The sequence below is a fragment of the Lutzomyia longipalpis genome, chromosome 3 (assembly GCF_024334085.1).
Source record: "Lutzomyia longipalpis isolate SR_M1_2022 chromosome 3, ASM2433408v1".
NCBI classification, from domain to species: domain Eukaryota; kingdom Metazoa; phylum Arthropoda; class Insecta; order Diptera; family Psychodidae; genus Lutzomyia; species Lutzomyia longipalpis.
In genome coordinates this window covers 29789342-29813308 of record NC_074709.1, presented here as the reverse complement: position 1 = coordinate 29813308, position 23967 = coordinate 29789342, and the positions used below count along the sequence as shown (strand labels likewise).

Genomic DNA, 23967 nt, shown 5'->3' with positions numbered 1-23967 from the left:
ACCTAGAATTTCGATTTAAATTATAAAAAAAACTCATGAAATTTGATTTAAGAAATTAATTAATATTCGTTCTAAAAGAAATCTAAAGATTTTTATACACAAAAAAAAAACAATCTAGGAACCTAGCTCTCCCTAGGTAGCCTAGATCATCAATCTTTTCCATATGACATCCCTCCTTTTATGCAGAATATTTGGTTTTCACTTTTTACTTTCCACTGATGAGAAAAAATAGTACAGATAGAGAGACATAGTTTTAAAAGAAAAAAAAAAGATATTCTCTCGTCCCCCTTAAGAAAAATCCCCTGAATCCTTAATTCCCCTTTAAAACAAAAGAAAACAAATAAAAGTACCCCCCTTATCCCGCCTTCCGCCCCCTACTTCCCAGCAAAGATCTAAAGACAGAGTCCAGATGGATCGATTGGAAATGAGAAAAAAATGTGAATTTAAAATCTCATTTCAACAACGAAAAGCGTCCCCGATAGATTATCCAAAAAAAAATAAGAATTAAAAATAAAAAGAATAAAAAGATGTTGAGAACGGATTTGCCATGAGATTCTAGGGAATTTATTAAGTATAAATCCAAATAACAAAAGTAGATTCCCTAGAGCCCAACATCGATAAGCGACATAACCCCAAAAGTAATAAAGAAATCTTTTCTTTTATTAAAAAATAATTATCGTTTTACCCTCAGCCGTTACTTGTTTAAGGGCCACAACCTTAGTTGGTTTCATTTTTTTGATCGTAAACTTTGTAAAAACTCGCGATTGTGTGCCATAGAAGCTGCACAGGTCACATTGTTAGCACATTTTTTTTAATTAATCTTAGGTATGTTAATTTTAAGGTTTTTTAAAGTAAAAAAAAAACAAAAGAGAAATACTTCCTTTTCTATTGAGTTTGAGACTTACTTCTTTGCCGAAAGGAAGGCCAAATTGGCAAAATTTTGAGAGGTCTCAATTGGGTAAAGATTGGGTCAATTGAGCTGCTGTCTAGGTCACAAAAAATGGAATTTCCTTGAATTTTTAAATCTGAGAATTAGAAAGTTTCAAATTGAAAAATAACAAAAACGGCTTATTGGCTCAGAACAGACGGCCGTGGCTTTTGGTTGACGTCTTCGCGATGCAACTTTTTGGATGCGACTTTTTTGCGCAGACATAACCTCAAAGCAACTTTTTTGTGTGCAAAAAAGTGAGAAATACGGGAAAAAATGCATTGCAGTGCCCCCGGGGGGCTTCCCGTATGCTGTTATAGCATTTTCCAGGCGGAAATTTGCACAATTCTGTTTTTTACCACAACAATATTTCGATGCGACTTTTTTGACACTTGGATGCGACTTTTTCGATGTAACTTTTTTGGATGTGACTTTTTCGAGGAAACTTTTTTCACTTTTTTTTGAACAAAAAAAGTTTCCTCGAAAAAGTCACACCCAAAAAAGTTGCATCAAAAAAGTCACACCCAAAAAAGTTGCATCAAAAAAGTCACATCCAAAAAAGTTACATCGAAAAAGTCGCATCCAAGTGTCAAAAAAGTCGCATCGAAATATTGTTGTGGTAAAAAACAGAATTGTGCAAATTTCCGCCTGGAAAATGCATTAACAGCATACAGGAAGCCCCCCGGGGGCACTGCAACGCATTTTTTCCCGTATTTCTCACTTTTTTGCACACAAAAAAGTTGCTTTGAGGTTATGTCTGCGCAAAAAAGTCACATCCAAAAAGTTGCATCGCGAAGACGTCAACCAATAGTCACGGCCGTCTGTTCTGAGCCATTGGATTGAAATGGTCTCTTTGAAAAAGTTGTAGAGCTAAGCCGTTGCTTTCAAACTAACCTAAAGAGCCTTAAATCAGTTCATATTTTTAATTTTTAAAGAACAAAAAGTACTTTGTAAAAATTTTCTAAACATTCTGAATATCTTTCGAACCATATCGTTATTTATAAAATTATACAAACCTACTAAAATAGAAGAAAACAAAAAATATATAACGTTGGAAATTTTTAAATACAAGAATTAGGTTTTCCTTTAAATTGAAAAATAAAGAAACCCGTTTGAGATAGAAACTTGGAATCTTTGCGAGATTTTTACAACTTGGAGAGCTCTTAACATTGACCCCAATCTCCACCACCCTGTGTGTGCAACCCCTCTCAATTTGACTGTCGATCTTCCCCTTGTTAGTTCAGTGGCCTTTTCTTTGAACTTTTTTAAATAAATGTAATTTAAAAGAAAAATATTAAAATGAGCTGAGACATTTAAATGATCTTCTTTTTTAATTCTACAAGAATGCATTATATTTTATATTCAATGAGTTAGTAAAAAAACATGAGAAATATTTAAGTGTCATGAGATTAAATGCCATTTTGTTTGACTGCAGTACGTAGGACTTTTTTTTTTTTAAATAAATTAAATGTAAACTGAATGAGTGGGAGAATCACTTTTTTTGTGCATTATAATAAAGAATATTGAAAGAATAATAATCAAAAGAATTTTATTTATTTTTTTAGGTGAAAAGTAAAAACATTTCGGGACATAATTCAAAACTTTTTGTAACTTCAGAAGCTTCCTTTTTCACGCATCGCAGTGAAGATGAATAAAATGAGAAATGATATTTAAAGAAAAAAATAACTTGAACACAGCCAAAAGAGGGTCAAAAAAATTCGATTTGTAAGAAAGAAGGAAAAAAGAAAAAAAAAGTTGAAGGAGAAAAAATTGAGAAAAATGCAGACAAATTGCTGCAAAATGCTTGACGCATGATGAAAAAAAATCTACAAGGACGAAATAGTGGAGTAAAAAAAAATCTAAATAAAAAACCAGATAATGATGAAAAAGTAAAAAAAAAATTGTGGAAAATATAATACTAATATAAGTACTTAGCATAGAAAATAAATATATGAGAAAAAAAAGAAATAATATAAGAGTAAATGAAATAAATGTAGAGATTTCAAAATAAATCCATCTTCTATCTAAATTTTTTTTATTCTTTTTGTTTTCTTTCTTTGAGGATATTTATTCAAAGGTGGAAATTCTCTTTGAAGATGGAAGATAACTGCAGGTAAGTCTGACGAATTAGCCTGAAGTAATTGCTTAGGAAAAATCTCCTCAAGATTTTAACAGGAATTCAACAAAAATACAAATCTCATTGCAATGAATTAAATTGAATTTTTAAATCTGAGAATTAGAAAAATTCAAATTGAAAAATAACAAAAACGGCTCATTGGATTAAAATGGTTTCTTTGCAAAAATTGTAGAGCTAAGCCGTAGCTTTCAAATTAACCCATAAAGCCTTAAATCGCTTAATGTTTTTCATTTTTAGGGGGCAAAATATACTTTTGAAAATTTTTCTAGACATTCTGAATATCTTTCGAACCATATCCTTATTTATTAAGTTATACAAACCTACGAAAATAGAAGAAAACCAATAATTAAAAACTTTGAAAATTTTTAAAAACGAGAATTAGATTTTCCTTCAAAATGAAAAATTAAGAAAACTATTTGAGATAGAAATTTGGAATCTTCGAGAGATTTTTTCAACTTTGAAATATACGAATTATCCTTTAAATGAAACTAATTTTCAGCACGCAGAATCCCTAAGAAAATAAAATGCTAAAAAAAAGATTTTCTTTTGCGGTTTCTTTTCCTTTTTTATTATTTTTTTTATTATATACAAAAGAGATATAGTTTAATAATATTTCAACCTTATAATCGTTTCATCTTTTCATTTTCTTCTTGTTTTCTTTTTCTTCTTTATTTAAATTTATAATCATCTATTTACCTCCACTAATTCAAAGATTTACCTCTTCGTCTTCTTCTTCCTTAAGAGATGTGGTATTTTTTGTGTTAGCGCAACACAAAGTATTTTCTTTTCTTTTAATAATATTTTTTTTTACTTTTTATTTCTTAATATTTTCATGTTGTTTTTTTTTGTTTCGTAAATATAAAACGCGCACAATCAAAATGAGAAGGTTATACGAAAGAAACGTCAGGAGGGGGGTGATGAGGACAAAGGGCAGGGTGTGGGCATGAGGGGTGAAAACAGGCGCGTAGTTTGGGGTTTATTTTACGTGATTTTTTCTCATTTTTCTCTTCTAAATTAATAAAAAAAAAGATAATCTTTTAACGGCAACAAAATTTCTCTTCTCCGGAAAAGAAAAAAAACTTACAATAGCAAAAATTTATACAATTTATATAGCTTTCATGTTCTCTCACTTTTCTCATCTTAATAATTCAAATATATTTTGTTATTTATTTTTTTCTCTATCGTGTGTGGTTTTCTGTGTTAAATAATCCTCTCTCATGCGTCATCTTTTAGTTTTTTTTGTTTTTAATATATTCCCTATTAATTATTAATTTTTTAATCTTTATATTTCTCTTCTCAGCAGTATTTTTTCTCACCTTTTTTTGCTCGCAAAAAATAAATTTATTAAATTATAGTTAAGACATTCACTAAACATCCGGTTTTGATGATTATTCTTTAATGCAACATTTAAAAAAAAAAAACAAACGAAAAACGATAGAAAAAGAAACAGAATCCGTCTCATTCGCAATTTCTTTCTTTTTTTTTCCACGAAATGTTGTGCTATTTTTTTTACATTTTTCTCTCTCTCAACTTTTCCTATCATTTTTTTTCTTTACTTTATGTGTTTTTCCTAGAGACTATTTACAATATGTCTGCATTTTTTTTTGATGGACTGTTATTCAACAATTTTTTTTTTCTTTATTTATTCAATTACAAAAAAATATTTCACTTTACTATTTCTCCGTTTTTTTTTTTCATCTCTATTTTTTTATCCTTAAATCTAAGACTTAAATATTTTTTCTTTCTTTTATTTATCAATCTTTTCTGTGTGTTTTTTTTTCTCATGTTTAATATATATTTTTATATTTATATCAATAATATATTGGAGAGTCTCTCACAGTAGATGATCTCCACGTACCACCGTTTCATTCATTCTCATCAGAGCCGTCATTAATAAATAAGTTGGTGAAGAATGAATGCAGAGACTTCACAGCAACACCTTTAATTTGTTTTTTTTTTTCAAACAAAAGAAAATTCTCTCATTAGAAAGGATTTTTTGGGGGAATAGAAACTTTTTTTTAAGAAAATAAAAACTCTTCCGGAGAAAAGTTTTCATTCTCTAAAAAAAATATAAATTTTGTGTGACTTACCTTTTCCCTCGGGTTCTTCTGTCGAATTCAGCCAGTTCTTGAAGGAATCAGTGGATAGAACTTCCAAATCATACAATGTACCGAAGATATTACTCATGAGTCCTTTAAAAAAGAATTGAAAAAAAAGGAGATTTATTAACATTTCGTCGTCAAAAATTGAGCAATAATTGATCAATAATTGATCTATATTTGATTGACACTTAATTGAGACAAAATTGATTCAAAATTCAGTCAATAATGAGCCAATACCCCAAAAAATCCCCACAAATGACAAATAAATCAAAAGAAAATAAATAAAAAAGAAGAAAAATCAACTCACCGGATGGATGTTCAAGCTTAAAGATGAGTTTCTGAATGGCATAGAGACATTGCATCTCAAACTCCTCCTTATTCTCAATATACTTGGTGAGTAGCCCACATTGTGTCTCAAGGAGTGGTGCATTAATTTTGTAATTTGGATAGAGGCACGATTCAATGACAACAGTCGTCAGGATACGAATAAAGTTCTTATCAATCGTACCAACATTTGCCTGAAAAAATCAATTAAAAAAAATCATTTTACGAATTTTCTTAAATTTTTTAAGTTTTTCTCTTACCGAGATCCATTCGAAGATTGTGTCAGAGGACGCATTGGTTGTAATTAATTCCTTTAGACGCTCCTGAACACCATCGAGTGAGGTATTGTTCGAACTCGTTGATTGGTATGTGGAGAAATCCTTATTAACAAGGAAATTAAAGTTCTGTCACAAAGAATAAAAAGCCAAGAAAAAAAGAAAGAAAAATAAAATAAATTTCAAAAGAAAAAAAAATGAGAAAAAATTTATTAAAATAAAAAACTTACGTTTTTCGCTATAAATTCATCTACTTTGGAAGATTGCATGAAATCAGTCCATTTAACCTGACTCTTCTCCCACAATTCCACAGCGGCACCGGGTCCGCGTTTGGAGACAAAGTACCTAAGCATATGCGCCAAGAGTTGCCCACCCATATTGGCTTGTATCAGATTCTCCGATACCTTTGCCAGTGTCTGCAGGGTGATTACTTTGGCAAAGATCATTGGACCTGATGAAGGAGGGAGACAAAAAAAACTCATTAATCAATCAAAAACTTATTTTTTCTTCAGAGGATTCTCTTAAACTTGGTTTTTTGATGTTGGCCATATTTAAAGACCTATTCTATTCACCACGATACTATCTCAAAACACAAAGATGGGTTTTTCTCAGGATCTACTGGATGGATTTTGATGGGGTAAAAAGCGAATGAAAGAGGAAGCATTAACGGAGAATGTACCGGAATAGATCTTTAAATTTCAACTCAGAAGCTGAGAAAAGTCAATAAGAATATTTTTCTACTTTTCTCAGCTTCTGAGTTGAAATTCAAAAATCTATTCCGGTACATTCTCCGCTTATGCTTCCTCTTTCATTTGCTTTTTACCCCATTAAAATCCATTCAGTAGATCCTGAAAAAAACCTACCTTTGTCTTTTAGGGTAGTTCTGTGAAAAAGTCAGAAAATCACAAGATGGCCTCGCACCTAAGATAGCAAAAAGTAATTTTCTAACTTACCCAAATATTCCGGAATTGACTCCCAAATCTTTGGCACATCAATGACCAACTCCTCAACATTCTCCATATGTAGCCGTAGCCCATGCAAATAGGCCTCAAGGGAGATTGATCTGGCATTCCGGATGGCATGAGCGAAAATTTCACCCGCTGCCTCACGTTGTTTGCTCTTCTGCTCCAATATATGATCATAAATTTCCCGTATACCCAGATAGTGATGCTCCTCTGGGACCTTCTCAATGAATTCCGTACACTGCTCCACATTTGTGTACCCCTCCACCACCTCCATAATCATCTCCATCCATCGACGACGAATCTTCTCACCGAGCTCCTTCAGCTCCTCCTCCGACAGCTGCGGCGGCGGCGGTGGTTCACGCTGGGGCAATTTCTCCGGAACAATCTTCTCAATTGACCTACTTGCCCCACCAACACCACCCTGCGACGTACTCGCCATTGAGGCATAGGGTAACCTACTTGGACCCTGTGGACGAGCTGGTGCCTGTAAACTCCTCGATGCAGCACTACGTGTTGAGGAATTTTCCCTTGAGGATTTATGCTGCGAACCACGTCCTTCGTATCTGTTTCAGAATTTATTTTTTTTTATCAATTTTCATTCTTTTTTCATTATCTTTAATTTACTTTAAAAAAAATTCATTTGAAAACTTCATTTTTTTAAAGTTTCATTAAATAGTGTTTCAAGTAATTGTAAATATTGTAGATAGGGTTAACCCTTTCACGTTTTTCCGTCTGTACGTTAGACACAAACGAGAAATATTTTATTTTCACGAATTTAATTGTTTTTCAGAGTGAGAAATGCATAAATATCACGCAGATGACATTTCTCCTGATAAATTTCTTTTAAAAACTCTTGAAGAAAGAAGAAGTTTCTTATTTATTCAAATGGATCCGAAAGGGTTATTCGGGTTTGTTGCAACACAGGAGAAACGTAAGAGAAACCATCTTGACATAATCTGAATTGGATTCTATTACAAAAAACACATAAATTCTGCAAATTCCTTATAGAAAAAAAAAGAAATCTATTTAAACATTATTCAAAATTAACCCTTTTATGTCTTCTTTTATCACTTTTATGTATGTATTGTTTCTGAATATAAAATTAACCCTTTAACGTTTTTTGGGTCATACGCTGACCCAAACGTGAAACATTTTATAAAAGTCCTCTAAAAAATTCATAGAATAAAAATCGGGATAAAAGAGTGCATGTTTTTATGTTTCACGTTGGACGTTAAAGGGTTAATAATTTTTTTTTTCAAATTTGAAAATACGTTTTTTTTGTCGGTTTTGCTGGTTCTTTTTTTTTGTACAGAAGACGTCAAAGAACAGGTTTTGCTTATAAACCTAATAAATGAATGTTTCAATGTTTCTTTTATGTTTCATGCGGTAGCGAAAGTGTTCATAATTTAACTAAAACATATTAGCCTAAATACTTTTACGCGAATTTTTCATTTAAAACGTTTCTTTTTAAGCTTCTTCTGAAAAATTTTAAATATTTCTAAATTAAAAATTAAAAAAAAAATTAACCATTTTGCTTCTCTTGAGTAATACATTGAAACAAACTTGAAATATTACATTTTCTCAAGTTTAGTAAAATAATTAAATTACTTTTCATTCTCATTCAAGATGTCAAGTAAGGCTTTTTGAATGAAAAATTTCCTCTGGGAACATCTAAAAAAATAAATATTGTGACGTCGAGATCAATTAATGTTTCAATGTTTCACTCGGTTTTTTTTAATTGGATCATACCCTGATTCAAATGTGAAACATTTTATTTTCAAGTTGGAAATTACGTTAAGATTAAATGGAAATTGCATGTTTCACTCGAATGCGAAAAGGTTAAATTCTGGAAAATAAATTTAAGTTTAAAAATATAACTTTACGTTTAGCTCTCACAGTGTTTAATCCAATTATTCAATTGACGTGAAAGGGTCAATAAAATAAGATATTTCTCGTTTAATTCCATGAAACATGATCAAAATTAAATGTTTCTCTCAATGAAACAGGCAAATACAAGAAACATGTTGCCAATGGCGCGAATTTGAATTGAAATTTACATTTTATGCACAAAAATCCTCAAAAGCTTTACAAAAACTTCTTAACTACTCAAAATCCTTAAAGAATCTTTTTAAAAGTCAATTTTCTTAATAAAAAATTCAAAGAAAAAATATTAATTTGACTCACCTTTCACGTTCAGTTGACCCCTTGCCGAAACCACCGAATCCTTTGCCTTTGTTGGCATTTGCACCACTATCTGGGCGTGAGGTATCCATGTCACTGAGTGCTTGGTACATGTTTGTTGACTGCGGTTGCCACTTGTACATCTGTGCCGTTCCAAGTGGTGTATTCTGATCAATATTTGTCGCCTTGACGGTGAGTTTCTTCGTATCAACCGCCGTACTTCGGTTACTCTTTGTATTCTGCATCGTCCACCCATCATCATTTGACTTCCCACCACTTCCACTTCCATGACTGCTGGACTTGTTGTACCCCCCAGATCCACCGCCTCCGCCTCCGCCACGATTGTGCCTATCACGTTGATCGCGCACCTGTTCACGGTAGCCTCCACCACTGCCACCGCCTCCCCCACCGCCGCCGCCGCCTCCACCACCGCCGCCGCCAATGGCTTGATTATTGTACTCCGCCTCAGCCTCCTTCTGTATCTGCACAATAGTCTTGGGCTTGAGGTCGGGACGCCGCGGTACCCACTTATTCTTCTTCAAATCAATCAAATCCTGAATCATAAAACGCACACGACTACTAATCTTATGCTGCTTCCTATTATCCACAATCTCCTGCAACTTGACAAAGTAATCCACGAGCATATTCTGATCCAGACGCTGCCCAATTGTCGTGAGAAGCTTACACAGGCACTCAAGGGAATCCTCGTGTCGATTATTCATGAGTATTGCAATACAATTATTCATTATATTTGACGTAAGCATGTCACTCTTGAACAATTCCCCGATAAAACGTACCGTCCCCAGGGCACGCCACCTTAACTTCCGCTCTTCCTCCTCCACGAGGAATTTGTACTCCTCATGCTTCTCTGGGTCATCTTTGAATTCCTCAAGGCGCTTTGTTCGTACCTTCTGAGCATCTGTTTGTGCACTAATTGTCTGAAATTCCGTCTGACACCGATTCAGCAATGTTTTCCGGAACATATACTGCTCATGTGACTGCGGTGGTGGCTTTGTTGCCCCATCGGCACCATTCTCCGGCGGTGGTTGTGGCTCCGACACACTAATCGTTGAAATTTGCTTACAAAGTTGCGCATAAGCCACGGAGAAATTTGGTTCACTAACGGCCTTCTCGAAAATCAACTCAATGCACCCATTTAGGCGTTCACTCGTGTCAATTTTGAGTGCTTTAACCTGCCCCACGAGTACATTAAACTTCTCCGGGGTTAGCTTATTGAGGATACAACGGAAATTCTTGTACAGCTCCTCTGTAATGCGATCCTCTTCGGATGAACTCTCAGAGGCCTTCATATGACTCGGACGCCATGCATTTTCCGTCTCATTCAACTTCACATCCTCACGGAGGGACAACGAAACACGGATCATACCACTATTTTGTGGATTCTTCCCCTGAGACGATCCACCGCCCGATGCTCCGGAAGATTTATTGCCCTGTTGACTCACCTAATTTTTATTGATTTTTTATTTGTTCGCGAGTAGAGAAAAAAAAGAATTTTATTAATTTTAAGGAATTTATCAATGAGAAAACAAATGTTTTTTTTAACTGATTAAATTCTTTTCTTTAACTGATTAAATTCGTTTAATTTCTCTTTTTTAACTGACTATTTTTAGCTGACTAATTTTTCTTTTTTTTTAAACTAATTTATTTCTCTTTAAACTTCTGTTTTTTTAACTGATTAAATTCTTTTTTTTTAACTGATTAAATTCATTTAATTTCTTTTTTTTAACTGACTTATTTCTCTTTTTTTTAACTGATAACTTAATGGCAATATAATTGACTAATTTTTGTAATTTTAGCTGACTAATTTTTCTTTTTTTAATTAATTTATTTCTCTTTAAGCTTCTGTTTTTTTAACTGATTAAATTCAATTAATTTCTGGTACCTATTTTAAGTGATTAAATTCAGTCCATTTGGCTGATTAAATTTAGCTATTCTTGCTAATTAATTTCACTTTTTTAACTAACTAATTTCTCATCTTTTAACTGATTAAATTTGGAATAATTTAACTGATTAATTTCAATTTTTTTTACTGATTAATCTCTCTTTTAACTGATTAACTTCTATTTTTTAACTGATTTATTTCTCTTTAAACTTGTAGTTCTTTTAACTGAATAAATTCTGTTAAATACTGTTCTTTTAACAAGCTAAATATACTTTTATTGGTTGATTAACTTTCATTATTTTCGCTGATAAATTTTTATTTTTTTTTAAACTGATTTACTTTTGATTATTTTAACTGACTCTTTCATTTTAAATAATTAATTTCTTTTTATTTTTAACTGATTAATTTCTCTTATATCTAAATAATTTCTTCTTTTCTAAACAATTACATTTTCTCTGGCTGATTTACTTTCATTAATAACTAATTTTTTAAATTATTTATTTAAAAAAAAAGTTTTTAACTGATTTAATTTAATTTTTTTAACGGATAAAATTCTATTTTTTGTGTAAAGGAAGTAAGTTATTTTACGTTAACTTTTTCCATTCTTTTAAGTAATTAAATTCAATTCTTTTAACTCTCTTTTTTCTCTTCTTTCAAGTGATTTATTCCTACATTTTTAACTGATAAAAAATCATCCTTTTAACTTATCAAATCCGTTTCTTTTAATCGATTAAATTCTTTTGTTTTAACTGATGAAATTTTATTCTTTAAAAGTAATTATAAAACTTTTATTTATAACGAAACATTTTATGTTCCTTCAATTTGTTTATTTCTATAGTCCCTTCTTTCAACTAAACAAGATCTTAAACTCCCCAAAAATTCAAGAAAATCACGTAAAATAATCAAAAAAAAATATCAAAGAAAATGATAAAGAATGAAAATAAAAGAAAAAGAGTCTACTCACCCTCTTGTAGCCGCCTGTGAGTTGATTCCCACCTGGGCTCCCTTGCATTAGATTCTGTGCAAAACGTGGCAAGAGATTGGAATCACCACCACGTCCAGCTGGCAGTTTACGCTCCACCATTTGACCCCCGTAGTTGAGTCCCTGCTCACCGCGGGCCTTCTTGAGAATTGGCTCAAATTTCACGTCTGGCTTTATCTTTGAACGTGGATCCTCTGAGAGTTTCCTCAATTGCTCCACAGTGTAGTATTTACGTCCATCCGGATTTGCCGGACTCCATTGACCCTCATCGTAATTTATGAGAGTTGCTGCTGCCTTTTCCGCTGCAGCTGGCTTCTCCTCGGGCACTTCTGCAGCTGCTGCAGCAGTTACCTTTTCGGGGATTTCATCACTCACAGCCACCTTTACATTTGCAGGAGGAATAATAGTCTAAGAAAGAGTAACAAAAATGAATGAGAAAGAGTTGAGATTTTATTGGGAAAATTTAGTTTGTTTTTACCTCCTCAATGGGTGCCGCCACTTCGTCAGTCTCATCAGTTGATTGTGGCGTCACATTTTCATTCGTGTCCGCCACCTCGGGTTCACGAATGGCCTCATTATTATTCTGGACATTCGTTTCCTCCACCACCGATGGAGGTGCTTCACTATTATTATTAATAATAGCTCCTACTTCCTCAGTTTGGGTACTTTCACATTCTTGCGCCTCAACAGCCACCACATTATTGTTGCTTATATTTGCATTAGCACTCACTTGATCATTGCTCACTGATACTGTAACAAAAAACAATTTAAATTTCAATTAAAAATGAAGAAAAAAGTGAGAAAAAATTTTTTTTGAGTGAGATTTGAACCCAAGACTTTTGAATGGTATTCCTGTACTTTAACAGTTAACCCAACTTTTTCTTATAAGAAGCTCATTGGATGTCAGACATGAGTTTCCTTTTGATAGAAATTCTTTTAAAAAATTCATTTTTTCCCAGTTTTCAAGACTTTTTTTCACGTCTCTGTGTCCAAAATACTCTCAGACCACACCCAAATTTCTCAATTTTTTTTTACCACAAAAAATTCTTTTTCTTCATAATTTCTTTGCAAAGACTTTGAGACATTTTTTTTCGTGGATTTTTCCCCGGTTTTGCTGTACATGTGTGCGTCTGTCGTTGTGTCCATTTGTGGGTCAAAAATGTCAGATAAATGTCCAAAAGCCGCCTCCCATTCACTTTCTCGCCATATACCGATCAACCTTCAAACTTCCACCTCTTGCTCATTTTTTTCATGAGATTTGCATATTTTTTTTTCTTTTACTTTTCATTCAACTACAAGACGTTTTTTTTTATCTCTCAACTATCAGTTTCATTTTATTCGGGAAGGGGAGACCTTTCTCACCAATTTTTTTCACAATCTCCTTGGCTGACATGCTGCCGATGAGATTTTTTTTTTTATTTTTGAGTATTATCTAAATTCCTTTTTTTGCAAAACGTTCCTTTTAAAAGTATTTTGGCAAATGATGACTAGATTGTTATTTTTTTTGCTGAGATTTCACCCCGTTCGGGTCACATCACTCACGCACATTAGAGGTCAACTTCAACCCCGTTTTTTCCTTCTACCTCCACGTGGGTTCTTTTTCTTCTTTTCCTTCCCGCACGCATACACACACCGTGTCACTACTTCACCACAATCCGGCTTAAAATCCCCCTAATCTTAACCCCCCGTTTTTTTTTAGTTCCTCCACACCACATTCACTATCCTCCTACACATTTTATCACACAACATTTAGCCCAGGAAAAGAACTCAAAGAGATTTTCCCTTCTAAATCCAAATTCTTCTTTTTTTTGTATAAATAAATAAATTTAATAAGAAAAAAAAAACACTGTAAAAGGGGATAAGAGACTATCTTGCCGGGAAGACGACACTACAAGAGATCACAGATTTAGGGGGCAACACCACGAGCACATTTTACTTCCAATAAAGTAAAGTAAAAGAGTATTTGAGCAGAAAAAAAAGAAGATCTTTCGTGCGTTGAACGTTTCAAAAGTGAAATGCGAATTATTTTTTAACTTATAAAATTATTTTTTTATTAAATTCGGGGGTGGTGTGGCTATGAGAAAATATATATTGCACAAAAATGGATATAAAAATGTATATTTCAAAGACAGAAAAAAATGCCAAAGTTATTTCGTGCAAAAATTTCACAGAGAGAGACAGAGATAACAAAATGAATGGATCGTTTACGTAAGGGAATGAGAACGATGATAAGTTGAATGATCATGTGTGTGTGTGTGTGGATGACAGATCATCTCTATATCTATATAGCATTTAGACAGAGCTTAAAATGTCCCCTGATGATCACATGGGTCGCATTTCTCATGGGGGTTATGTCTCTCACTCTCTAGTTGATCGTGTTGCGCATGCACGCGAATGATTTGAGAGATCACTTAGTGTGAGAGAGACAAACAATTGACTCTCCCAGATGACAGCTCATGTCAAAAATTCACCACACTTGACATTTCCGAATGTAAATTTGACATTTAATTTGCATATCTGTCAATTTAAATCATTCATTTTCTAACGATTTTTTAATTGAAATCAATGCTCTATGGGTGTATTTAAAAAAAAAATTAAGTTTATTATTGAATTTTCTTTTTTTAAGCCTAAACGATTTATTAAAAAATTGAGAAAAAAATGCAAGAGGGACGATTCTGTTAAAACAATGTGTTCTTTTCTTACAAGTTTTAGATTTTCAAGATTTTTGGTATTCTGTAAAAGAAATCGGTCCTGTTTAATTCTAAATTTCTAGAATTTCTTCTGAAATTTCAATAATTTCAAGGCTTTCTTGCTGGCTGAATAGAACCTAAATTTTGCAAGATTTTGACAGTTCGTTCCTTTTATTTCTCCTGATATAAAAGAAAAAAAACTTCACTAAAATTTCTTTAGAAACTTTCTGAACAATTTTTTGAAAAAAAAAGCTTTTCTTTTTCTTCTAGAGCACGTCAATAGATCAATTCAAAATTTTAAACTGTCAAAATTTTAAAACTTTCTAGTTTTTAGAAAAATAAAAGGATAGATTTTTGACAGAATCAACCCCAATGTTTTAATAAAAAAAAAAGAAATTTTATTTTGAAAAAAAGATTTTGAAGAAAACGTTCAGGATTGAACGAATGTTTTCTTAAAATTTGATTTTTTTAATAACTTTTTTTTTTAATTAGATAGAATAGGAATAAAATAGAAAGGAAATGGAGATATTCTAAACGTTCTTCAGTCCTTGATTTAATAATTCAAGTAGAATGATTCTTTCTACTTTTATTTTATTTTTTGTTCTATTTTTACTATTTTTTTCTTTAATTAATTTATGATTTCTCCTAATTCCTTCTTTAAAATTCTAAACCTTCCATCTCATACCGTTTAACCCTCCAATAGCAATCGTATAAACAGATAAACTAAAAATCATTTAATCCATTTTTTCACAAAACTATTTTTTTTTTTTAAATCTTCAGAAAAATGATCTTTTCAACAAAAACTCCAAAGACAAAGAAATAAATAAAGAATAATAAAAGAACTCACCGGATGTGCTTATGCAGGTCCCTGAATTATCTGGAATAATGGATGTTTCCGTGACGGTTGTCGTAGTCGTTGTTGTATCAATAATCGGACTACTAACCACCGTCACAGCTGCTGTTGTTGGAATAATTGGTGTTGGTACTTCACTAACTTGCTGCTGCTGCTGCTGCTGCTGTTGCTGCGGTGGTGGTGGTGCTTGTTCGCCCTTTACCGGTGGTGGGGGTTTTTCAATCTCCACCGGTTTTCTTTAACAAAAACAAAACAAATTTTAAAAATTAATTAAAGAATCAAATAAAAGAAAAATAAGAGAAATACTAACTTTTTCTTATTTTGCGTCTGTTTTGGCGTAATATCAACCGCCGGCCCGTCTGAGATGGCGCTCACAACGGGCGTCATTGCCCCCATATCACCCACTTGCAATTCCACCGTGTTGGCCCCATATTCCGGTGCTGGAGCAACAACAACAGCTTCGGGCGGCGCCTCTGCCGGTGGTTGTACCGCCGCGGCCGGACTCTGTGTTCGCGATGAACTCTTTGTATGCAGAAATTCATCCAGAATATCCATCCCGGAGTTCGGATCGATAATCTGCAGGGCATGCTGCCGCCGGTTGGCCGTCGTCGTCTTGGGCGTACTACTTGGCGGCCCCACAGCAGCTGCAGCCGCCATTGCGGACGGCGGCAGCACAGTCGGTGGGAGCGTCATACCCGGTTGCGAGGAGGCCGGTGCAAGTGTCGGCGTACCCTGCGTTATGCCAATGGGTGCCGTTGCATTGGGGCGCTGCTGCATATATGGGGGATTCGAAAATATATTGGGGTAGTACGTGAAACCAGGCGGCTGTATGTGGGTCGCCTGATTGAACTGCACCTGTTGAAAGAAAAAATTTATTAAATTTTCTTTAAGAGAAAATTCATTTTCTTAAAAAATTTTCATTAATAGAAAAATTATGTCCATAAAAAAATATTTCTTTTAATTTTTTTTTGTAGAGAATTCTTTTTTTTAGAGCTGGGGAAATTAAATATTTTTATTTTTCTTGGAATTCCTTTTAAACGTGGTTTTCCGGTGTTGACCATATTTAAAGACCTATTCTATTCTCCACGATACTGTCTCAAAACACAAAGGTAGGTTTTTCTCAGGATCTACTGGATGGATTTTGATGGGGTAAAAAGCAAATGAAAGAGGAAGCATTAGCGGAGAATGTACCGGAATAGATTTTTGAATTATGACTCAGAAGCTGAGAAAAGTAGACAAATAGTCTTATTGACTTTTCTCAGCTTCTGAGTTGAAATTCAAAAATCTGTTCCGATACATTCTCCGCTAATGCTTCCTCTTTCATTTGCTTTTTACCCCATCAAAATCCATTCAATAGATCCTGAGAAAAACTACTTTTGTGGTTTAGGACAGTTGTGTGGAAAAATCAAAAAATCACAAGATGGCGTCGAATACCTATTCCATCAATTTTCTCATTAATTTAATTCTTCTTCTTTTTTACTTTGAGAAAACATTAGTCTTCTATGAAGAAAATCATTTTCATTCCGAAAGAATTGTTAAATTAATAAATTTTTGCGATATAAAAAAACCTCTAAACTGTCTAAAATAGCTTCAAAAATTCAACAAAACTTCTGAAAAAAAGCTCAAAATTCCTTTCAAACATAAACATTAACAAGATGTTTGTAAAGTCATTTTAAGTTGCAATTTAAACCCCTTTTCGTCAAATTTAATCAACAACAAATTCCCTTCCTCAAAGTGCCAATGGAATGCACCCAAACAAATAAACTAAACATGAGAAATGTTTAATCTTTCTCCACATGAGCAAATATTATCGAAATTTTCTCAACCAAAAAGCCTCAAAAATGTGTTATCAGTGAAAAAGTCTTTGTTATCAAAATGCAAATTTTTTTTTGCAAAAACTTTCTCTCTGTGCAAAAAGGAAATAAATAGTTTTTGACATGAGAAAGAAGAGCGATAAAAGAGATTTTTTACCTGATTGTGCTGCTGGTAAATTTGATTCTGTGTCTGACGCTGTTGGGAATTGAAGGCGGTCGGAATTGTGGGATATTGCGCCATTACGAGGTGCTGTGGTATGTGGGGCGATGCATACATCGGGGAGGACATCATGGGGGCCCTCGTTCGATTTGTGGCGGGATTGGAGCCATTGTTGCGCGAATAAATGGCCGGCGGCTGAGCGCCCTGTCGCTGTTGCTGTCCATAAGACAGTGGTTGCTGCAAAAATTAAAGAATTTTCAGTCAAAGAATTCTTTTCTTTAAAAAGAAAAGAAAAAGAATTAAAAGTTAATTTACCAGAGTCTGCTGCGGCTGCATCTTCTGCAGTTCCGATTGCTGAGACGATTGCTGCTGTGGCAGCGTCGGTGTTGCCTGATTCATGGCTCTAATTGTATTTGGCGCTGACTGCTGAGCCTGTTGTTGTCCAGGCACCGTCTGTCCAGTGAATGCTGCCGAAGTTGGTGGCGCATGGAACCCATCCGCCCCTTTTGTTGAGGACAAGCGAAAAATACAACCAAAGATGATTTTTAGAGTCACAAATACATTTGCAATTTGCAAGTAAAATAAGTATCTTTTAAAAGTAATTTAGACGCTCTTCCCAACCAATACTAAGCTAGGCAGGTAGGTAGGTAGTCTACCTTAAGGTTTTTCCTTCTCTTGGGGATGGATTAGGAATTAAATTAGCATTTAATTACTAAAGTTTTTGGGAATTTCTTGACTACTTTTTAAGTACCTAAGAATTCTCTTTTATTGGGCCCTATTCTGCTACCAAGTAATCCGTGAAATTTTAACGATTTTAAGGATTTCTTGGCTCTATTAAAATTTAATAAAAAATAAACTTTACAAAGAAGCCCTTATCAAACAAAAAATATTAGATGAGGTGTTAATTAACTAATGAAAATTCTATTTTAAATCCTTATTCTTTAAAACTTTAGACCTTTAAAACATTTAGACCGCATCGAAAAGACACAAAGTACTAAAAGAATTTCTTAAAAAAAAACGGATTTCCGGTCTCTGATGCTGAATTAACTATATTTTATTAAAAGCCGACATTTCGGACTACATTAGTCCTTCCTCAGGGCATACAGCAATTAAATAAAGAGATTTAAAAACTAAAGAAAAAAAAAAGTAATATATTTTTGGAATAAAAAATCATAAACTTTTCGTTTAATTTTTATTCAAATTCCATTGAAAATGTCTGCTTATAGTTCTTCCTTTTACAAATAATTTAGAAAGGATCTACCAAATTTGACAGATCTAAAATTTAGTACATTTATAGCGAAGACAGAAAAAAAGACTAAAAAGCTTTAAAGATCTTTAAATGTTTTTTTCTAATGCCCATTAAGTTCTTTTTTATTTCTATTTAAATTCTGTTTAAAATCTGCTCATTTTCTTCAATTATCAAATTAATTTTTTTAGAATTTGACGAAGAGTCTTCAGATTTAACAGAGATTGAAAATTTAGTACTGTTTTAGCTGAGACACCTTTCGCAATATGAGATATTTAGTGTTCTGTCACTTTCTTTTGGATTAAAAAAAAGTAGAATTAGAAGTAAAAATCTATCAAAAGGATTTTAGATGTATTTTCTAAGGCACTTTTATTTCTTTTTTTTTTTGTACCTAACTATAAATTTTCATTTTCCGTTTTTAAATTTTAAATGTAAAAATAATTAAGATTAGTTAATAAATTTTACATATTCTGTTGTTGTTTTAGATTATAGATAAACAGAAAACTTTTAAATAATTTTGTGTTTAGTCGTAGCGTCGCTGGAAAATGTTTGTTTGCAATTTCATCTTTACCATATCCCCTTTCTTTTTCTATAATTTTACTTATTTATTTAAAAAAATTAAGTTATTCACAATATTGTTGTTACCAGTATGATTTGAACAACAGAAGAATTCTTTTTTTAATTTGTAAACAAAGGGACACCGCTTAAATCTTTAATTGAAAATTATTCACAAAAATTGTATGGACCTGATGAAGACAACACAAAAGCCTCCGAAACGTCTTATTAAATTCAAATAATTTAAAATTTTATCGTCTCTTCTCAATCTTCTCATTAATTCAAAAAGAAAATTTTTTAATTTCATTTTTTAAGAAAAAACCTTTAAAAATAAATTAATTTTCCTTTTTTTTTTTTTTAAACATAACTCATCGTACACGATTTACACGTTGAAGAGACCTTGAAGAGGCCACCAAAAAAAAAGCATAAAGAATTGTTATAAAATTTACTTGGATGCACGATGCGGAAGTGCCCAGCAGAGGGTGACACGGCCTGGGAATTGATGATGTGAAAGTCGTGCGACTTGTGGGACGCCTTGGAATCTGATGGCCCCAGGGAGAGTGCCATCGTTGCCGTGGGCATTTGGGGTGTATGATGGTGACTAGACTGCCCCCCACCACCGGCCCCAATGCCCAAAGAATAATTATTAACGAAACGTGACACCATGGCAGCGCCCCCACGCGCCTTTTCCCCCCGTTACGGAAAAAAAGGTGGCTCAACTACCACACACAACACAAGAAGGAGGAGAAGAACCCCGCGTTTAAATGACGAACCCCCAATGACCACTTGTCATTCTCTTTCTCCTTTCCTCCACCCTTCCTCTCTCTCTCTCCCTCTCTCTTTCGTTCTCTTCTATGTACTTTCACACAGCAGCAGCAGCAGACACTCTTCTCCAGCAACCAAATCGATTTGGTGGTTTGCAAGAGGCTCCGCTTTCCTTTCCTTTCTCTTCGTCTCTCGGAGCTTCTTCCCTTTTTTTCTATAAATTCTTTATTTCTTCCTTTCCTAATCTTTGCTGAGATTCTTCTTTTATTTTTCTTATAATATATAAATGGTATTAGTTTTTAATCTTTTATCCACGAAAAAAAAATTAATCTTCACAAAACACACAAATTCCTTTCTTCTTAGCAAGTTTGTTTTTTTGTTTTAGTTGTTAATTAAAAAGAAATTTTTCTACACAAAGATATTAGATAGTTTATTAGTTTTTTTTGTTCTTTCCTTTCTTCAAAACTCAAAAAATTTAATGCAAAAATTGCACATACACACTTTTGGGCAAAAATTCACTTGCGGGGTGAGTTTTCTCTTTTCTTCTTTTCCTTTTTTGCACCTCTTGAGCGCATGCGTGGCCAAATGGACGTGCATTTGGGTTAAAATGGGGGTTGTTGAGAGAGACTTCGCGCGCGAGAGAGGGAGAGAGAGAGAGTAACGAATGGTGTTGAAGAAGAACATAGAAAAGCATAAAAGGGGATGGTGGGTGGTGAGAAATGTTCTAAAGAAACGAAGCGACATTTCTGTACGTTTCCCATTTGAAGCATTATTTGTCAAAATAATCAAAGGAAAATCCGTTCAGTGTGTACTAAACACGTGCTTCCTTCTAAACAGGACAACAACATAGGTACGTTATGTTTACTCTGTTATTTTTAAACCAAATTGGTCAAGAACTGATTAAGAATTGATTAAGAATTTTTAAAGATTTTTAGAAGGCTCTAATGTATTTTTTTCAATTTGAAGAAATCCTTTAAAATAATGTTTTAAAAAGTTTAAAAAATAAATAACAAAGAATAGGTAATGAGCCTAATTCAGCGACCAAGAAACCCTTGAAATCATTGAATTTTGTACTGAAATTTCAAGATTTCAAGCGAATTTAAAAGGTTTCTTGATCGCTAAATAAGGCCCAATATTTTTCAAAAAATCAAGAAATCTTGCAGATTTTAGTATTCAATTCAAGGTGGTTTGTATGTGTTGATTTTTTATATTTTTATTTGATTAAAAATTATTTCAGATTTATTTGAGTAATTCTTTAAGAGTTCTTTAAGATTTGTTGAAAACTTTTTCAAGAATTCATTCATTTCATTTATTAATCATTCTTCAATTCTTTTAAATTTGTTCAAATTTGCTCAGAGATTATTCTCAAGAGAGCGAGAGAGATTAGAGGAAATAATTGCTTAAGGATTGTACAAGAACTCTTCAACATTTTTTCAAGAATTCTAAAACAATGATATAGATTTTTTTAACAAGATTTCTTCAAGAAATCATCTAGAATTGTCCAAGATTTTTAAGCTTTTACCAAAAATTAATCAAATGTTGGTCTTAAAATTCAATAGAAAATGCTTGCAATTAATAAATCAAGCTTTCAATCGATAAAGACACTGATCAAGATTTATCTGTGTCTTTGCTAAACTTTCCAGTAGTTCTTTATTCATACAAATTCAGTGAAAAGAATCCTTTAAAAAGAATTCTTTTATTACTAAAGTCTTTCTTACTTTAAGACTTTCACTAATTATCTTATTAAGCAAAAAAAAAGAACACCGTAATATTTCAATAATTTAAATTAGCTGAGAATTCAATCATTTCAATCGCTTTTAACTACTTTTCATACAATTCTAGTAACTTTCTCTTTTATTCTAGCAATTCTTAATCAATTTTTCAGCAAAGAAAAACATTTTTCTTTCATTTAAGTAGTTTTGGTTTAACAATTTCAACAAGATTATCCTATTTCTTTCAAATTCTAGTAGTTTTTGACAGTTATTTCAGCAAGTTCTAGTAGTTCTTGACAGTTTTTTACCCCAATTCTAGTAATTTCCAAGAGAACGAAAAAACTTTTATATTTTCAGAAATATTTTACATACCTATTGAAAATTTCAAACAATTTTTCTGCAAAATTCCCAACATTAAGAAAAACTTTCAAAGCTTTAGCGAGAAACCCTTAAAAAAATCCAAAAGGATCCTTTGAGGACACACATCAATTGCCCCACTCTGTGATTATATCGTGATAAAGTCAATTTGGGGTGCAATGACTTTCTAAACTTCAAGGTAACTTCTTCTGTGACTCTCATTTCTTACTAAAAAAAAAGCCCTGTCAGCCAGCACTTCCTCCACCTTCCTGACTCATCCCAGGAGATGGGAGTGGAGACAAAGAAAAATCCGTCAAGGACTCACCTGAGATAATCCCAAACGTTGTTGTGGCTCCGATTGGGTTTTTCTGTGTTGAAAGTGGATTTGCTTGCTGGACAACGAAGGAGTACTGCTGCTGTTGAATTTTATTCTTATTGTTCGTGCTATTTCCACCACTTCCGGGGGAATTGGTGCTCATCATATTCCTAACCAATCCCTGCACACTGGCACTTGGCACTTGCTCTGTGTGGGGAACTTCACTTGTAAATTTTTCTGTTCTTTTTCTTTGCACAACTACCCCGAGATCTTCCTCAAGGGGCCCCCGTTTCGTCGTTGAACAAAATTTTTCAAAAAATATTTTTTTTCTTAAATAAAAAAGAAAAGTCTTTTCGTGTCTCTTTTTTTCCTGCTTTCTTATCCACACGTTGAGCACTTCTCTGGACGCACACTGTCTCTATGTGGGGGCCAGGAGGAGATGTGTTGGCAGCAAAAAAAATTGTTGCAGTTTGAACTCAAAAAAATTATCTAACTGAAAAATCAAAACAGTCCTTCCTGCGAGTTTTTTCGCAGAGGGTTAGAGAATTAAATCATTTTCTCGTCATTTTCCCTCATCCGCCCCAGAAGACAGCCACAAGAGATTTGTGACAGATTGATGGTTCTGCACAATGCCAGCAGGGAGCGCAATCCACCACCTGGGGCTTCCATCACACACACGGGGGCTCTTGCTACTCTCTCTCTCCCTCCCTCCCTTCCTTAGTAGGCTTCCCACCAGCCCCACGGAAGTCCAGTAAAATTCCAAAGGAACAAAAGAGAAATCTCCGAGGAAGAGATTTCCTTTCAAATGCAAAAAAAATGACTTGCAAACCTCTAGCTGTCTCACTCACATCCACTCAAAACCACTTGTTTGCGTGCACCCCCACGGTATCCCTTATTCCCCATTCGAAAGCTTCCACAACAATGTCCTCGAGCAAACCCACAGGAAGATGCAAATAAGCCCCATTTTTTGTGAGGAGAGACAATTAGGTGCCCCATTGCATTGGAGAGAATCTCTCTCTGTCCCTTCCGGAGCTGACACGCGCGCAACGGCGGCGCCACCATCGCAAGAGCCACGTTTATTGCCCGAAGGGCCCTTTTACCCCAACCTTTTCACTCCCTGCACCCCATCCCAAACCACCGGAAGTCCCCAACTGTACCCCAGAGGAAGCAACAAGAGCACCAGGAGCCCCCATGAGCCACCAGGTAGGGTGGAAATGCGAGGAAAAATGAAAGGTAACGATGGTGCAACCTCATTGGCCGCCTTCTGGACGTTTCAGCACCACATGAGCACTTTTCCGAGAACTTCTTGAGGCATCACCCTCCACAAAGTCACCTCAAAAGGCAGTCTCAAATGTCTATAGCGCGTCTAAATGTCGAAAAGCACGAGAAAAACGGGGAAAATACGGAAAACACATGCCACGATCGCCAACTACGCCGCGAAATATTTGGCGGCAGATTAAACCGAAAATATTTAGCGGATTGCAAGGCTCCTCAGCGCCCGTGACATTTCCGTGGTGAGCATTGGAACTACAAAAAATCAAAATTTATCTGCGGGGAAAATTCACATTTTCCGCTTTTTCCTGGATTCTTTTTTCTTGATTTTCGCATCGAGTTATATTTAAAAAAATGGGATGAAAACAATGCTAAAAAATCAATTTATGTATAAGAAAAAAATACGTTAAAAAGAAAAAAATCCGCGGCT

The 23967-nt window shown here is 33.8% G+C and overlaps 1 protein-coding gene across 4 annotated transcripts; it reads right to left on the bottom strand.

Moving 5' to 3' along the window:
• Positions 1-3604: 3604 nt before the first annotated feature.
• On the bottom strand, positions 3605-23760 carry LOC129793792 (eukaryotic translation initiation factor 4 gamma 3). Of its 4 annotated transcripts, none has more exons than XM_055834134.1 (15): positions 23515-23760; positions 22275-22781; positions 17630-17817; positions 17312-17551; positions 15651-16195; positions 15335-15576; positions 12276-12547; positions 11780-12205; positions 8916-10375; positions 6720-7294; positions 5997-6217; positions 5752-5895; positions 5475-5685; positions 5156-5257; positions 3605-5004 (listed from the first exon to the last, which is right to left on the bottom strand). In XM_055834134.1, the coding sequence occupies exons 2-15, from the start codon at positions 22429-22431 to the stop codon at positions 4931-4933; spliced, it is 4857 nt and encodes a 1618-aa protein (XP_055690109.1). In that variant the 5' UTR covers positions 22432-22781; positions 23515-23760; the 3' UTR covers positions 3605-4930. The 4 variants fall into 4 exon arrangements, with proteins under 4 accessions (XP_055690109.1, XP_055690112.1, XP_055690110.1 ...); XM_055834137.1 differs by having other exon boundaries at positions 23599-23741; XM_055834135.1 differs by having other exon boundaries at positions 23546-23733.
• Positions 23761-23967: the final 207 nt, after the last annotated feature.

Excerpts from the sequence above, each read along its gene's own strand:
- LOC129793792 (XM_055834133.1), bottom strand. The coding sequence starts at position 19,781 with ATGGTGTCACGTTTCGTTAATAATTATTCTTTGGGCATTGGGGCCGGT. Across the intron at positions 16,196-17,311 it reads TTTACCAGCAGCACAATCAG|GTGCAGTTCAATCAGGCGAC; the intron begins GTAAAAAATCTC and ends TTCTTTCAACAG. Across the intron at positions 12,206-12,275 it reads TGGCGGCACCCATTGAGGAG|ACTATTATTCCTCCTGCAAA; the intron begins GTAAAAACAAAC and ends ACTCTTTCTTAG.